The 18,390-nt window shown below is 45.1% G+C and overlaps 1 protein-coding gene across 9 annotated transcripts in view; it reads right to left on the reverse strand.

The window, feature by feature from the left end:
* Positions 1-686: 686 nt before the first annotated feature.
* The window catches only part of ST7 (suppression of tumorigenicity 7), a 257,050-nt gene continuing 239,346 nt past the window's right edge, over positions 687-18,390 (reverse strand). For 5 of the 9 annotated variants that reach the window (XM_074315679.1, XM_074315681.1, XM_074315682.1 and 2 more), the window contains 3 exons: positions 15,438-15,530; positions 12,601-12,740; positions 9,608-11,786 (listed from right to left, as the gene is read on the reverse strand). In XM_074315679.1, the coding sequence (XP_074171780.1) occupies positions 11,667-11,786; positions 12,601-12,740; positions 15,438-15,530 (353 nt within the window). In that variant the 3' untranslated portion in view covers positions 9,608-11,666. Of the gene's footprint in view, positions 5,144-9,607; positions 11,787-12,600; positions 12,741-15,437; positions 15,531-18,390 lie in introns of those variants that run through there. The other 4 variants (XM_074315680.1, XM_074315683.1, XM_019743205.2 and 1 more) reach the window with 2 other exon arrangements.

Raw genomic sequence — 18,390 nt, forward strand, 5'->3', positions numbered from 1 at the left:
AGCCTGTGCATGCCACAGAGGCGGAGAGCCCTCAGACTTCAAGACACTGCCGGCTTGGATAACAATGCTCACAGGCAGGAACAACATGGTTTTGTGGGATGGGGGCTCTGCAGGAAGTATGTGGTTAGAAAAAAAGTTTTTTAATTACATTCCTTGCACACACTCTAAAATTGTAACTTACTGCCTCTTCCTTGGACAAACACATAATAACCTGAGGTTTTCTTGCCTTTTGATGATGGTCAGCTGAAGTTTTCAATTCCAAAGTTTTCTGCTTAAGGCTGGCCATACAGAAGCTTCAAGGCTGAGAACCCAACGGACGATGAAATCAGCTGGAGCTGGATCACAGAGACAGGCTGGAGAAAGACGGGAAAGGAAACTGCTAGAGAACCATAGCTATGACTTGGAAGGAAATGCATACATTACCTGAAGGTCAACTTTCCTCCGAGTTCCCTGCAGCCCCCAGGAGCATTCCTGAGAGAGGGCCAGTCCTCCTCTGCTTGGACATTTCCTCTGCAGCCATTTCTTGTCTGTTCAACTGCAGCCATTCTTGACCCTCAAAAGGCAGAACTGTAAGACTAGTTCCTTCGAGCCCTGTTGCGTCCTGCACAACACAAGCAGTGGGGAAAGCGAGGGAGGCGGCAAGGGCTAAATTCTATTATAGAAATAAAGAGACAAGAGACACAGAATGCAAAGAAACCACAGAGGACCAAGGGACTCACAGCCTCAAGGGACTGGAGCCCCGAGTCGGGTCGTCGTGGGTATTTATTGTTTTTTTACAATAGGCATCACATGATTCTGGGCAGGGTCTGCAAGACTCTCACACCACTGATACAATTAGCATATTTCCAATACCCAATCATATTGTCCCAAAGCAACCTGTGCATGCTGTCCCCACATGATCAAGGTGCGGTGTGTACAACCCCTGGGGGAGTAGGTTTCTCAGAGCAATTACCTCATGAGTTAAGCTGGAAGCGAGATAAGTTCGCTCAGTTAACGTTCCTTAGCACAATAGGGTGCCGGACATCAGAAGCATGCGTCAGCAGCTTCCAGAAAGCATTGGAGGAGGGGCATCCCTCCTAGTTTCACATTAACTCATGGGGGTCCCTGGGGTCCCGTCTGGCTTAAGTCGTTCCTCCCTTGAGGAATCTTACTCATCTTTGACCGCAGACCCAGCATACTGGGACCAAGAGAGGAAACCTATAAAACTCAACCCCTAAGAGGGACAACCCTGCAACCCTCTTTCCCTAAGGAAAGGATGGTAGGGACAAACGGTTAGGGTGCTGTGTGACAACAGAGCCCTACCTAGCCCCCGCCGCCCTCTACATGTCAATCCCTAGTACAGCCCAAGCTGTCACTACTGAGAGCAGATGACAAATATGTGCCGTGACATCTTAGTGGTACCCTTTCTTCCTTACTTCCAGCACGAAACTGGGTGTGCACTTACTATGTGTACTCATCACACAGATTTGCTTTAGCTGGTGAGGTACGTGGTCACAGGGCGAGGAGAAAAACAACACGAAGGGTGGAAGGAACAGCAACATGTTTTAAACATTTTAATATGGCCCCTGAAGTTTCACATTGAACAAAGATGGGGTTTTTGTTTTTCTTGTGTTTTTTTTTTAATGATGGAAAGAGGGATCAAAAGTTTACTTACAAGTAATCCATAGGTATAAGATATAAGGTTTTCTGTATTTGGGGACAGGTAGTTGAACATATTTGATGTTTTGTTAGATATTGCAAAGTAAAATTAAAAATAAATTCCTGGAAGTCAGTAATGGAAAACCAATTGTTAGGAAATGCCCCAAAGTGATCCCTTCTAGAGAAGAAGGAACCAAAACAGAAATTTCTAGACAGGAAAGAAAAGATGAACACTCCATAGGAAAATCTACAGGACAAGAAAGCTACACATGGAAAAATTTATAGCCTTAAATACTGTCTTTCTTAAAATAAAATAGAAGTGAACCAAGTACTGATCTAAGGAAATTAGAAAAATTATAATTCTTATAAACAAGGGAAATGAGGAAGAGCAAAAAAAAGGATGAGTTGAAAATAATAAAATATAAGCAGAAAGTAGGGTTGAATGCAGCAGCATATCCAGAACGTGTTTCTTTGAAAGAGTAAATGAGATAAACTTTGTGTGAGGCTGATTAAATGGGAAAAAAAGACAGACAGCAAAAATACACAAAATTAGTTATGAGAAAAGAGAATAATCACAAAATACATAGAAGAGATTAAAAATGTAATATAAATTATACACCCAACTACTTCTGTGGTAACATATTTGAATACCTAGAGAAAATGGTAGTTCCCTAGAGAAATATACAATCTAAACATAAGAAATGAAATATTGGCATAGCCTGATCTCCATAGCAGATAGTAAAAACATGATCAAAAATCTATCATGAACGAAACAAAGATCAGATGTTTTGTATCTGAGTTTTTCCTAATCCTTGAAAAGCAGATCATTTCAATTTTTAATTATTCTGGGCCATATAAAAATAAGGAAAGCTCTCCAATTCTTTGTATAAAGGCAGAATGACTTTGATACTAAGACCTGATAAGGAAGTTAAAAAAAACCCCTACAGATTCATTTGGTCATATTGGATTATTGCCTGTATACATTGCTGGTTCAAATTGTTAATACTTAATTTAGAATGTTTGCATTTGTAGTCCAAGGAACACATATATGTTGAGACTAAGGGACACTTATTGTCCTGCTGGGAGGGTCTTCATAGAGGAAGGCCCGTCAGAATAGAGAAATAAAACCAGGAGGCAGGAGGATTTCAGCTGCCATCTCAGTAAGAAGTCAGAAACCATGGACCTTAGAGGAGAAGTGTAGAAACCATGTGGAAATTATCCTCTTAAAAACTGCTCTTATATTGGTTGCTCTGGCTCTGTCTCTCCACAGATATGTATAAAGTCTCAAAACAAAACAGGACCTGAGTATTTGTTCTCAGGGGCAGCAAAACAAGGCAGGAGCTGGGAAGACAGCAACCTCCCTGGCATCCAGGCCCCAGGACGTGAGAATGGCGAGTGAGTCAGGGCTGTTCTCCAGAGTGGAGCAGAGAGGCTGAAGAGAGAGGTGGACGGAAGGGAGCCGGGGGTCACAGCCTGTCTCAGGAGTGGCGCTGGTGATCAGGTGAAAGGGCTGCTAAGTTCACACATGCTCAGGGAAGATGTCCCCCAGCTCCTGAAGTGACTAGCTCTCCTCTGGGGCTATGGACACATTTCCAACAATCCCGGTTGTTTTTCATTCTGTCACCATTTTTCTCCAAGTTCACTTCCCTCATTCACTCCCTTTACCCCTCAGACTCTAACTTCTGCCTCCCTTCTTCATGAAACTGCTCTGAAGTCCTATTCAATTCAAATGGTGCTTTTAACTCCTTTTATTGCATTCCTTTGCTATGTTTCCCGGAAGTAGGGTACCTAACATCTACTCACGCACCGTGGCCTACATGCTTCCGACCTTTCATTGGAGGCTTATCACAATCTAGAGTCCCATCTCGGGCAGGTCAAAATCACTTTGGACTCTGGTTTCCCCATCTATTAAATCACATAATTGTATTAATAACTACTTTTTCTTTCAGTTCAAAATTACAATTCTATGCCTTCTTTGGTCCTTCTCTGCTGGAACTAATCTCCTCTGAATACGAACAAAAGTTCTTTGTCCCTGGCATGTATTGTATTGAGTCATTCAGCGAACCCTTTGAGCATCCATCTGGGTCAAGATTTATGCTGGAGAAAAGAAGTGGGAAGGAGGCAAACAAGGCTGACGCGGGACCTGCCCCAAGAGCAGCACTCTGGTGTGGGTGTCGGGACTCGACTTCCTCCAGGATAATTTCCTAAGTGCAGGACCCAGCGGCATATCCCCATCAGGGTGGGCACAAAGGAGGCTCAAAGAAAAGCCTGCCAAAAGCATGCGAAGCCCAAGGGCACCTGAACCGCCAGGAAGTCCAACCGTGAAGGAGACATGGCGTGGTGCTTTCCCAGCGCGGCCTATTTTAATGCTTCCGGGTTCTCAGGATTCTAAGTAAGAGGGAAAACAACCTATATAAAGGACAGTCCTTTTTTTTTTTTTTTTTAAAGCACTGGATTGAAATTTAAAGATGTACTTTTCACTTCCGATAGAGTATTCAAGGTTAATTGTTTTTCTTCTTTTGCTTAAGTGAAGCCAGATGCTCGGCAGGCTGAATCATGCAGAGGCTTTTAAAGGTGGTGGGGACAAATGATCATTTTGGTTCCGGTCCTTAAAATGCGCAAAGAGTGCTCACATCCTAAGTGATACAAACATGCTATTTAAAAAAGTACCCTTCTGAGAAAACATTTTAAAATGGCAGCGCTGTAAAGTGGGCGGGTTCTACAGCAGACTGCTGAGTCGCACTGCTCATCAAATGTTTTCTTCTCACGACAACTTTTCAGAAACCAAAACTCAAATAATTCCTAGAGCTGCAGTGTCGAGTTCTATCAAAGGAGTAGTCGCTAAACTGGAACAACCTGTCACGGTACATACATGTCATTTCTCTCACACTTCCTGTCATTCATTTTGGAAGCTTTGTGTGTGTGTGTGCAGTTGGCCTATAAGGACATTCAGTTTGGGTCTGAAAAAGGATTCTTTTGAGCCAAAGAGCTTCCCTTTTCCAAGCCTCATACTGTAGAGAAGAGTTCCATCGGTAAAGAAAACCATCGTGGGCATTCAGCAGACCTGGGTCCCTAGTAAATTAAATGTAAACCTGTAGGTTTATATGGGATGCCAACACTTTTAGGGTTGGGAGACACAGGAAGATAACAACTGGTTGCTGCAATACACAAAATTTATTTTTTTACTGTTTTTCTTTTCTGAAGGCAAAATATAATAGAAATGAACATCAACAAATTTTGTACAACAAAAACAGCTTTTAATATGGAACAGACAGTCCACGAATGTTTAAAATCTTGGAATGGCTTCCCTTTTCCAAAGTCATGCTTTCTTGCAGTCCAGGAGGAATTGGCACGGAGGAGATGGTGGCAGCCCACGGGGTGAGGTGAGTGGAGGGACTGACTGGGTTTCCTAGATTCGTGTCAGCTGGTGCCACAGACTGGATGGGAGGATGCTTTCCACTTTCTCCATAACAAAGTTTAAGGGGGCAAACAAAGTGCTGAGGAACTGCAAAGAAACCAGAAAGGCACAGACGTCAGGAGATGTCTCACTCAAAGTTGTGAAATGAACCTCTCCAATCCAGGCTTGCATCTTAAGTCTCTGCATTATGAACGTCTCAAAAGGCTATACTTTCATATTTATGTTTACAGGAAACATTGGTTGATGATCACACCTGCGTTCTAGTCCTGCCCCCAGCTCTGGGAGATAAAGGGGAGGAGAGTCTGCTGGCAGCCCCTTTGCCCCTCTCATAGCTGCCCCACAGTTTGGAGGCTTTCCAATTAGCTTTCAGGATCTGCTGGCTGCTCATGCAGATGACCAGTGCCATCAAAATGGACTGACAAGTAGCAAGTGGGCAGAAGATAAAAAATGGTGACAACTTAGACCACCTGCTTGCCTAGCTGGGTATAAAACTCACTTTAAGAGGAAAAGGCAATTTTTTAAAAGTTAAGTTCATTGTATGGTTGTAAACTGCTGTGGGATCCTCTTGTTTCGCAAACACCTGTGCAGCCCATCCTCATTCCTGAACTACCTGCTCAGTGGTGTGCATCATGGGAGCCTGGTGGCGGTGGGGGAGACACCAAACTGGCCAGTCCACGAATGACATGTCCTTGTGGAAAAGGTGCTGCTAGGAGGACGTCTTTGGGATCTATTCCATTTGGTTAGTAAACCCCTTTGTCTTTACATGCAGAGACAGCTCATAGCTGAGCCTGTTAAGAAACCCAAGTGCCTCACCTGAGACTCATCTAACTTAATCTCCAACCTGTTCTGATTATGTTCTTGTGAAGAATCAGCTTCCCTTCACAAGCCATTCAGTGTTTGAGAGAAGAGGTGCCCTAACCCAGCGAGGCATGAGGCGGGTGTTTGGATGGTTTCTTTGCTCGCTGTCTCTTCAGAAGCAAGGTATCACCTCCAGGGTCCAACACGCAGTCCTTGTACTGTGCTGTCCTTGTCCTATTCCCTGCCCCGAGCACATCCCTGTCTATACCACCAAGAACCCCTGTAGAAGTGTAGTGTAGGACGGGCACATATGCAAATGGAGAACATGCTTCTGAGGTCAAGCAAATTAGTAGACTGCGTTTAACGAAGCTAAAATAGGCTTCTCCACTAGTCCTATGTTCTATGGATGTGGGTCTTCAAGAGGAGTATGGTAACCAAGTTTCCCAAAATCATTTGGCCTTAGAACCTTTCCTTTTTTTGTTGTGTTTTGTTTTGTTTTGAACCAGTAGAATACAAAGTGGGATGGTCTGTAACACAGTATAGCTGGATCATCACGTGTGCAATTTGCATAAAGGAAACTCAAGATAGTGTAAGATTTGGAATCCTCCTCAATGTTGTATCTTTTACATCAGTTAAATATATTTACTCAGTAAGGCACTTAAGTGTTGGGTGAGATATGAAGGCGTCTAGGACAAAACTCCCACTGTCAAAATAGTGGAGGGGGGCATTAAGACCAGCAAAGTGGTAATGCCAGATAGATTGCGCCAGAACACAAGCATCAGGAGGGTTCAGAAAAGGGACAGAATCCGTTCTATTGAAAGGATCAGAAAAACACTTAAAATGAGGCAACTGTCATAGACCCCAACAGATGGTTGGATAGCAAGAGATTGAGATGGGGTAGGAAAGACAGTGAGGAAAGAAACATGAACCGGCGGGCCCTCCAGGCTCAATAAACAACTGGAACAGAAAGGGGAAAACAACTGTTATGACCAGAAGCTGGCAAATAGTTTAGCTTAGCTGGAAGAGTTGGAGTTCAGAAGTAACTACAAGCGTGCCCAGGAGGGCCCTGAATGCCAGACTGGGTTTGCAGTTAAGAAACAGGCAGCCATGTTAGCACTTGAACACAGGCGGATGGCTCCTCCTTTTGTCAGGTGGGTGGTCAACTACACGGGAATTCCCAGTAACGTTCTGAATCGTCCTTTGTTGGGTGCACAGAACCATTTGAGGTGCTCACCCTACAGAATGGACTGCCTACCCTTTTCAGTTTAGAGTTGAATGCAGTTATAAGGCACCATGGGAGATACTGGGCCCAGGAATGAGTAATTACTTCCCAAGCGCCTCTGAAACAGTTTGTAAAAGCCTGCTTATGAGAAGATAATATGGGAGAAGTTTACTGATTGCAGTAACCCAACATGATATTATAAAATTAAAAATACACACACACATATTAATATGTGTTCAGAGACCACAAAGCCTTCACCAAACACAGCATTTGCCTGTAATACTCAGCTCCATAAAGGGGAGCGAAGTGCTAAAGTGGTCAGGATAAACCAGAGCTTCTGACAGGGGTTGGAAGATAGGGCTCAGCGAACACAGTGGTATTGCTGGTGAAATGACCATATCCTGACCACTTGACCCAAAACAGATTTGGAGCCACAGACACTGTGCCTGAGGGAAGGGACGCCTGGAGGAGTAGCACCACCAGTGCACTCAGGAAAAGCAGCGCTCAGTCCCCACTCCGGCAAGTTCATGCACTAAAACGTGGAGACATCAGCTTGGGCAGCAGAATGAATGGAGATGTTGTAGCAAAGTCGGTTCAAAATAAATGCCTGTGGGTCTGTTTGCTTTGTTTTGGGCACTGGCCTGACTTGGATAAAAAAAATGCAGAAGGTGAGGCCTCTGGAAATCAAGAGACGAGCCTGACGCTTTTGGAGGTCTGTAATTTCCCTCTGTCCGCACTGCGCACGAACACACAGTGGAGCCTGCATCCCTGGCCTACACCAGCCTTCTCAACAAGTTTCCACAAGAGAACTTAGTCCCCATACCTCCAATGTATGTGATAATTTATTGCTCTGCCTCACATCTAGAATGTTCTATCCTGCTAGCTCTTGATCCCCTTCCTAGAGACCCTAATTCTCTTGCAGCACACAGCTGAGATACTAAGCTACTTCCCTTAGCACCCCGCCCTGCACCCCACCCCTGGTCACCCACAGGGAGAGGCAGACAATGTAATGAGGCTGGGGAGCTGCTGAGCCCCTTCACTTAGGAACCAAACACAGGGCAGTGGCATTCATCAGGAGGCATTGCAGACAAGCGTGGTGGGGCCTGCCCTGCTGGGGATGCTCATTTACCTCTCTTTGCGTGTTTGAAAGTCGTCCCTTTTTTTGGCCTGAGCCACACCCAATGCACTCACAGACCTGTGGAATCTACTCCTGGATAGTAAGTCTAAATGAGGGACAGCAGGTGACCCTGGGACAGCATGTGACCCTGGGACAGCATGTATCTCTCACAGTCCACACCTCTCTCAGCGAGGGCAGAGCCGCACAGTGCAAAATGCAGCGTAATTCAGTGTCTTGTGGGGAGAAAAAGCAAATGAACTAATAAAAAAGAGAGAGTGACACTTCAATCGCCTGACCCTCCTTCTCCCGAAACACCATTCTTTAGAAGGTCATGGCTCCCAACATGCTTCGCTCTGCTTATCTGAATATGTTCCAGGTGCCCCTGGGCAATCAGACAATTGGCATTTCACTGTACTCAATATCAGACTTCAAAGAGGCCAGGGCCTACAAGGGAAGATGAGAGTCAGAAGTCAGGGGCTTGGGCTCAAGGAAGGAAGGAGAGACACCAGAGGAGCAAAGTAGGGCCCTTGAAAGCAGGAGGGGTCAGAATGCGGACCTCCCCACATTCTGCGAGAGGCTGGGCTTGGAAAACAACTTATTTATATGGGCATCCTTATCTTGGTAACCAAACATTCCAGGAAGTTAGTCCCAAGTCATTGAGGTAGATTAGATTAGGGGGCAAGCCCGCTGAAACCTCTCATTTTACTATTTTCCAGTGGCTCACACTTCCCCGATCGGGCTTCCTTACTGGCTACGTATCCACATGTAAACACTCTGGAGAGTTCCCAAACTGCATGTGGCCTGGGGGCCACACTGCAATCTCTCTGCATCTACTAAAAGTCATTATCCCAGGGCCTTATCTCAGGCAGGGCTGAGAAAATCATTTTCACAAGCTGCAAATGGTTGCAGGCAGCCTATAGGGCAGCTGTGATAACCTGCGGGGACTTGTGAGGGGCCCTACGAGTGACAAGGGTGAAAATGTGGAGAAGAGGAGGGTGACGGGCTCATCTCCTTCAGGCCATCCATCTTCCTTCCCCACCAGTCTCTCCAGACACCCTGGAAACTGCTAAACCCTAATGAAGGGCAGGATGAATGTGATCCTCCAGACAGAGGTTGAAAAGCAAATTTATCTAAAGCACATTTGAAAATCACGAGGAGCTGACCAAACGGCCACACCTTGGTAGAGCATAAAATATGAGGCCCGTGAAGGCAAACTTACACTTTATTGAATCATTGGCTCTTAGACTCAAATCCAAAACTTGGAAACATTAAGTGAGGAGTGTGGCCCTGGTCTTACATCCACAATGAACACATGTCTCTGATGTGCGGGAGGCTGCCCAGCCTTTCCTAGAGAACACCCAGCCCAGTCTTAGTCTATTTACTAACCCCCCCACCCCCGCCTCCTACTCCCTCCTTCCCCATTAAAGCCGGTTCAGGCAATTAGTCATTTCATTCGTGCAGCACTTCGCTTCTCACAGCCCTGGTTCCACACCCAGTCACCTGGGGAGGGTCTGAAAACGCAGATGCCCAGGTCGCCCCCCCGGAGCCATCAAGTACAACCCTGGGGGGCTCGAGGGACCAGGCATCAGTCATGCTTAAGCTCCCTGGGTGATTCCAAGGTGCAGCCAGGGTGAAACCACTGAACACTTCAACAGCTTGCAGAGCCCACCGCACACCTGCAAATGTTCTTGGAAGGAAATATAGTCCACAAGCCCAGTCGTCAGAATGCGCTGGGTCCTTGTGAAAAACACGCGCTCCTGGGTGCTAAAGCTCACGGTTCTGACTCCTGGTGGTGGGGCCAGGTGAATTTGATGCACACTAGAGGTGAGACTCTCTGCTCTGATCCAGAATTCCCAGCAAGTGCTTTTTTTCAGTTTAATGAAGAATCCTGGCCAAATACACCTTAAAAATGTTTAAGAGAAGAACATAACAAGAGGAATCCTAGCGCTGTAAATATATCTTACTTACAATTTTACTAAGCTGCACTCTAATCTGCCCAGAAGCGTGGCAACTATTTTTATTCATGGGTTGGCTTGGGAGTAGAAGAAAGTAATGAACAGCAAAGGCCACCGACTTGGGAGCATCAAGGAGGTGAGGAGAACGATGCTGGGCTTAGAAGCCACACACAGAAAACGTAAGGATGTTTAAGGTCTTCTGCCTGGAGAAAAGAGGGGGCAGTCAGAAGGTAGAGGTGGCCACGGTGTGGGAGCTGTGTTAAGAAGCTGCAAGAGGAAATAGGCTTGTTTACTATGGTTTCGGAGGGCAGAAAAGGAACAACAGTAGCCATTAAAGAGAGGTAGATTTTATCAGTATAAGAAAAATTGTGAGAGATGCAACAATGAAATGGGCTTCCGTGTTAAATGAGTGAGCTCCCCATTGCTGACAGGCTCCAAGACACGACTAGATGACCTCCACCATGTTACTGTTGAAAGCAATTTGCTTAAGGTCCCTTTCAGCTTTAAGAGTCTATGATTATAAATATCAAAGAAGAAATGCTAGGCTGTATCTGATTTTTACATTGATTCTTTCTGCAGAAACCACTACCATTTATTTATTTAATAATAATTTATTGAAAACCTACTATGTGCAATGCACTGTGCAAAGCTTTGGGGATACAGAGATGAGGAAGACACAGTCCTGCTCTCAAGGAGCTCCCATTCTAAAGGGCGACAGACAAGTTTTCAACAATTATCATCCAGTACAGTAAATGTGATGATATAGGTATTCATGGACTACTGTGGGATCACAAAGCAGAGCTCTAACTCAGCTTAGGAGAAACTTAGAACAAAAGCTGAGGATAAAAGAATAGAGAGGCATTAGTAGAGTGGACAGGTCGGGTGGGAATGGGAAGAACATTCCATGCAGAGCAAACTGCGCGTGCAAAGGCCCTGAGGTGGACAGCTGCCTGGTGCACTGGGAATGGTGAGTAATTCACTGTGGCCCAAGAGCAGTGTCTGTGCAGAGCTGGATGAGATGAGGCAGAACAGGCCAGCAAGGGCCAGACCCCAAAGGACCTTGCATGCCATGCTAAAGAGCTGGGACTTATCCTGAAGATGGGAGGAGACCATTGGGGAAATTGGAGCAGGGAAGTGACATGCTCAGACTTGTAATTAAGAAAGATCATTTTTGGGTCAGTATGAAAGAAAGACTGGCAGAGAATGAGACTGGCAGCAAGGAGACCAGTTAAAGACTTTTGCAGGAGTCCAGGCAAGAAATAACGAAGACCTAAACTAAGAGAGAGGCCGTGGGGGACAGGTGGGGAGGAAGAGGTGAATCACAGGACTGAAAGCCTAGTGGCTCAGGAGGTTAGACGCAAGGTGGTGGAGAGCGCGGGGGTATGCGCAGTGGGAGAAAGGGCTCAGGAGGGCTGCTGAGTTTCTGGCTGGGGTAACTGAGTGGGTGGCACTGCCTCTGGCGGAGGTCGGGAGTACAGGAGGAGTGGTTTTGGTGGTGAGGGAAGGAGCCTGATGCGTTCAGTTTGGGAAATGTTGAGACTGAGGTGCCGGTGGGATTTCCAGTTCATCTTCCACACGCATGAAAATACTCCTGCAATTCCAGTCCCTGAGCTCTGCCGAGCAGAACATGTCAATCATCTGGAAAGGGATTAAATCAACCCAGCCAAGTTAGCAATCATCCTCCCCGACTCCACTCGCCTTGAAATCAGAATGGAGTTCCAGGGAAGCAATGCACACTCTCTTCCTGATTCCTTCTGTTTAAAATCATCTGTGGCCAAACCAGCAAACTTATACTCACTGCATGTGCAGCCTGGAATGGTCAGTTTTCAGCAAGGAGAAAATGGTTCTTGACTGTCAGTCCAGATGGCTTTTCTGATTAGAGCTCTTCTCCACAACCCTCCTTAAAGTCTCTTAGTGGATTTCCATATTTCTAAACGTAGTATCTGCATACTTCTTACTACCACAAGCCCTCCACACCCTTTCAGTTCATTCCCCACATAAGCCAAAGCTTTGTAACCATTAATTTTTTTTATTTAAATCATCTATGAAAATGTAAATCTCATCTTTCTTGAAAAAAGACCCACAATATCTAAAGATTAGAAATAATGTCATTCAATTTATACAAAAACTGAATAATTTCCCACACATTTTTCATTTGCTATGATTCCCTTAACTATTTATTTAATCCTTGTAGACCTCATGCATTTTGGGGAAACTGCTGAGAACTTTCTGTGTGTAAAGAAAGACAAGGCATTAGCAAACAACCTACACTTTCTCGTTCAACTCTCAACCTTTGATTCCACTGATGACAAGGAAAATTAAACAGTGAGCAAATGAGAGCAAATGATCAATACAGGTGTATCCATTTCTACACGAGACTCTGCTTCTCTTATGCTGCTTCAATTGCTTTTCCTGCCCCTTCCCTGAGGCCTCCCTCTTGGCAAGTACTCACAGCTTTTGCGAAGACCCCCATAAGTTCCGGGAACTGATGTGTCAGGAGGGCCAGCATGGCTGTGAAGGAGCACAACCCAGCAGTAAACAGAATAAAGAAGGGGAGCTCCTTCTTTGGGTAAACGGAGACTTCATGGAAAGCTGTGGGGAAGACAAAAGGGAAATACTAGGGCTGGAACACAGTGCATTCTCAGGGAATTTCTGTATGTGGGACGGACTCTTTAGTGCTTTGGCTGAAGCCTTTTGCAAATGAACAAGGTAGGGTACCGGAATGAACCACAGCCAGCATCGGCTCCTCCAGCTGCCTAACTGCTTCTTCCAAGTCCATGTTCAACCTCAGCGCTCGGTCTAGAAGCCTAACGGCTATTTGGGGATGGCACACATTCATGGGCAGGGAGAGGAACACCATCTAGGCCTAATTTATAACATTCCTTTCTCAAAAGTAAACACAAATAAAACAGAACTTTATTCAAATTATGAAACATGTTTAATGTGCAAAACCCAGAAAATCCAAAATCAATTATACTGGAAAAAAAACTCTCCAGATTTTTCACCTTCCTATAATTTCTAATCATTATAATGAGGCGATATTAGTTTATCTTGTATTTTTTTCCAGGCGTACTCTGTGTATGTTGACAAAGGGGGGGGGGGCAGGTAGAGAGCCACCCAGAGAGGACCTCATACACTGGCCTTGTCAATCTGCAAGGGTTGGGGATAAAGGCTGAAGGGTCATCTGGCACAACTGTGGGAGACTCTTATTAATATACTTCCAAACAACGCCACCACCTCCAAAAAATTACTAATGCTCTTTAGGGTGCCTTTCATAAAGTTAAATTCAAATAATGGGTTTGGGGAAACCAAAAAGCTGTGGCACAAAAACAAGAAAATGGATTCTTCTGCTTTTTGTGGCTCTGTGGATGCCTGTGACCTGGGATCATGGGGTGCTGACTGGGAAGATAGGGGCTGACCCGTCAGAGGGAAAAGCTCCAGCTGCCCTCGGCCCTGGTAGAGGGAGCAGTGAATCTGCGTGCCCACAGTACCAACACTGGGACCAAAAGCACCCAAGCGCTCCACCTTCCTCAGGAAATCCAAGATCTAAAGGCCTTTCTCCAACCTCTCAGCTCTCATTACGTAGAGCCCTAAACACTAATCCACTCTGTTGAAACGCGGGTGGAGGGCCCAGGAGGGAGGAACAAACACAAACAAGCATGGCGCCCACCAGAATCCAGGAGGGCAACCTGCTCAGATTCAAACGTGGGGTGGAGGTCACTGTGCCAACCATGGCACTTAACAGTGTGTGAAACGTGGGGAGCACGTGAAACAACCAAGCCTCTCCACATGCTTACCCTCAAAACCCAGCCTACCAAGAGATTCTGAGGGGAGATCTGGCTTGGACCACTGCCTCCAATTAACTAAATGTGAGCCATAATTTTCTATTTCAGGCTTATAAAGATTATTCCTATAAAGTTTCTTTTAAGAACTGTAATCTTGTTCTAATAGTGAATCCATCCCCATGGAAACTTAATTGGGCTCAACTAAAACATTTTAAAACAGTGTACTTTTCAGAAAACTGTCTTTTTTTACCAGAAAACTGAAACTTTAACAAGGATCTCCCTGAAGGAGGAGTCAAAAGGTAAAGTATGGGCCCATAACAGGGATTTCTGAAATCAAATCTAATGTAGTGTGAGACACCAGACCCTTTTCACAATAAAACTCGGGCAGTGAGGAACAACACGTCACTGAAATCTCCCAGCTCCCTAAGTGACAAAGCTCGTGTTGGGGCTGGCTAGCAGCGAAACGAGTGAGCTACCTCCTGCTACTTCAGTTTGAGACAGCCAGTCGGTCTGCACCCAGACCCCACCATGCGGGAGATTTACGACCAGCTCAATAACGCTGGTGTTGGACAATTTACTATGCACCCAGGGCTCCAAAGTTACACTATTCCTCTGGGCAAAGTATTTAAACATGTTATAGCTATGAGATATGATATAATTGGGGCTGGTAAAAGGGAGGGGGTGGCAGGAGTGAGGATGGGGAAGCCCGAATAGCCAAAATTTGGAGCTTATTATCTGAGGGAGAAAATACGGCCACATGAAGAGCTTGGACATGACCTTGTGCACAGTATGATTTGATAATAACTAGTTAGCCAGGACTGTCAAAACAATGCTGGACTGCAGTAAACCAAATCATACTTTGCACAGCAGCATGGGCCACCAGACTGCCAGCCGGTCCGGCCCTCGAGGGCAGGGCCCCTCTGTGCTGAACTCGTGCTGAGGCTGCACGTGTGCTCTGCACATGGCACGCCGCTCACTACGCTCACTACGTGGGATCCCGAGACGCTCACGGGAAGTCCCGGTGGCCGAGGGCGCTGCGTCACCACAGAGGGCACCCACCCCACCCACGCCCCGCCTCTGGCAGAGCGGCCCTCCCTCCCCTGACTCATCTGCTGCTCCCTCTGAGGTTCGGCGCTTGCTCTGCAAACCCCAGGCTGTGCGGACTGCGTCTGAGCAGCGCCCTGCATGCTGGCCCCGCCCAGCCCACCTCAGCCCCAAGCTGGGGGTCTCTGTGCTCAGGCACCCGGGACGCCGCCTCATCTAATCTCAGCCCTCTGGGGTCTTCCCTTTCACGAATCTGGAGAGACGTGGAGGAGCAGGAAGCCGAATCCACTCCCATAACTCACTTAAATGCACATGCTATCAATTGAGGACAGGGTCTGGGAGAAGAGTGATAAAAGACAAGGGACATTATAAGCATGTGTCATTCTCACTTCTTCCCGCTCCCGCCGCAGGCAGGCTACCCTCACTGCTGAAGAGCGGAATACACAGAGGTGAGACTTACACGGCAGCAGTTCCCGGTCTGCTGTTTCTGTACAGATTGGGTAGGGGTAAAACAGATGCCCCTTTTCCAAGGGGTACGGGATCATCCGAAAAGCTGAAAAGGAGAGAAAATATGTCAGAGGTTCAATATATTTGTCTCATAACTTCTCAACTTCATGAAGGGACTTCTGAGCATTTTTATAACAGGGACCATTTCTACAAAGAAGGTCGAAAGGCCTTCTGAGCATTTTTGTAACAGGGACCATTTCTACAGAAAGGATGCAAGACTTCCCCAAACTCTGAGTCATGTGCCAGATAAACTGTCAGAGGTGCATTATGATGTATGACTCACACGTTAATCTCACGCTATATATTCTGGGCAAACCGCACATGGCTGGGTGGGGCTGGGGTGCTGGAGTAGGGAAGCCATCAGTCCCAATGCCCAGCGTTTCCTCATCCACAAAATATTATTGAAATGTCATAAGCACTAGCGCGGTACAGCTCAACTGACGGCAAAACCTGGATGGAAATGCTTCCCCAAGAAGCAAATGTGGACTGACTTGTTGGAGCCTGTTACAGATGTACAAATATGAAAGGCATTCTACCATGTCTAGTTAAAAAATATGTCGAGGTGGATTAGAATTCCAACCACGATGGATAAAAACAAAAATCTAAAAGTGCATTACTTGGGAGGTATTTCTAACTTTATGAAACTTTTAAATCTTCAACATCATACGGGAAAAAATGGATTAGGGGAGATTGATTATCTGTATTTTGATGATGTCAGGCCACCTAAATTCTGCTTTTGTGGCATCAGATGACATTAGGCCTCGCACTGAGTCACGGCTTTCCAATCAATCCATCCCTCCCCATTATCACATGCGTTACTCTCCCTGTTACCATGTCATCAGCATGTTAGTCTCACTGTGCCTATGAACAGTGCTCAAGGAGGTAATTTTTCTTCAGCAGATGTCCTTTAGCTGCAGCGTGCTACAGACATAAAATATAAAAACTGATCCTACATTGGGAACGCTGGACACCAATCTTTGCCTTCATGTGTGTCAAAGAGGGGTGGTGGCGACACAGAATTCTTTTTAGTTTTAAATGCAACCCTTCAAGGAATAGTAGCTCCATCCTGAGCTGTGTACTTACCTAAGCCTTCTTAAAATGCTGTCAATGTACATATTTATCTTTTGCATACTTATTTCAAACAGGAATCAGAAACAAAGAATGTTCTCCCTCACAAGAAATGACAAGGTTCCATTGTAACCAGCATCGGTGCACATATGGTATTTATTCTGGTGTCTGAATATTATTTAAAAGTACAAACATTATGTATGTGATCCCAGCGTTTGGAGTGCAGTCAATCCACACCACAGTGGTATCACTCTGGGGTTACCGCACGCTGCCACGGAGAATATAAATCACTGTAAACGTGGGATTAGAGCACGGCCCGTTAGCTGAGGTAAAAATGTTATCAATTTTCCTCTCATAACAGAAACCTCATAAACAGAGATTAAAACATTAAAAACACCCCAGTCTTTAATTCTTCTTAAAATGAAAGGCTCACCCTAGTTCAATCAGACCTTAACTTTCATGCAAACAAAGATGACTTTTGCCCGCTACAGCGAGCAGAGAGAAGATCCCCGACAGGTTGTTAGCACACAAAGATCACTCAAGAACCGGCATCTCTCTCAATGGACTTAGGCTTACAAGAGAAGGAAAAAAACTAGAAAGAAAAAACAAAACAAAATACAAACAACAACAAAAAACCCCCCACAACTTTTTAGTTTATATCCTAGTTTATAGGATACATTAAAATCTCTTCTGGGAAGTGGTGCATTTAAATTTAAACTGCAATATGGCAGGATTTTAATACATTTCCCATAAATGATGGCTCCTATGAAAGCATCCCAAAAATGTGGAAAAACCTACGTGGCAGTTTTTTGTGTTTTTTTTTTAAATCTAGATTCTCCATGTGCAACATGACTACTGTAATTAAGAATCTGCTCAGGTTTATACAATACAAATAAACCCTCAGTTTTCAAAGTGGCTATAAATTTGAATGCTAGATTTTATTCAAAAATTGAAGTAAGTTTGCACTTCAGGGAGCAATTTTTTAAATGAAATATAGGAGTTCAAGATTTTGACAGTGTTCAACCATAGAAATCAAATGGTTGGTTGGTGTCTTTTCAGTCAGATGCCAAATGTTTTTTCACTCCAGTATTTGGCATGCATACAGAATTTTGTGCATCAAGTTAAGTCTTTTTCTTCTAATCAGTTCTGGTCTTTTTGGAGAGGGTGGAGACATTGATTATATACAACTTTTAAAAAGCATGCACACACACACACACACGCTTCCTACATTGTCCTCCCCCCACACCCATGATTGTAAAGATGCTTGTGGTGCTCTTAAAAATAGCTCTCTTTCTCATGTCAATTGTCATCTACATCGAGTGCATAAAATAATATTAAGACTTTTGGCTTCACTCAACAAAAGCAAATACAATTTCTGTTTGCAATTCTATCCTTCACCCACCCTGCTGTGCAGGGTCCAACAAAGTGTGAGATAAGCTGTGCGGGTCTGGAGAGAGCGGAAGGGGCACTGCACACGCCTGGCCAGCTTCACCCCCAACGCCCAGTCCCTTTCACCATGAAGACAGCTTTCGGAGTGCCCCAGGAGGACTGCATGGCTTTAGCCAAATGTCCAGAAATTTTGCAAGAGCAAGTATTAACACACTGGTTTGGCAGAGCAAATAAGAATGGAAAAAAAGGTCATTTCATCTATTTTATGAATTTGATCTATTTGATTTATTACTGAGTGACCACAAACCTCCTAAAAATCTTGTCTGAGAATACACACATTTTAGAGCAATTAAAAATACACATGTATTTGGTTAAAACAAAACAAAAAAAGCTGGGCCACTCAGAGTTAATACATGGTACACAAGTGACATTTCTGCATTTTCCTTTGT

The sequence above is a fragment of the Rhinolophus sinicus genome, linkage group LG11 (genome assembly GCF_036562045.2).
Source record: "Rhinolophus sinicus isolate RSC01 linkage group LG11, ASM3656204v1, whole genome shotgun sequence".
NCBI lineage: Eukaryota > Metazoa > Chordata > Mammalia > Chiroptera > Rhinolophidae > Rhinolophus > Rhinolophus sinicus.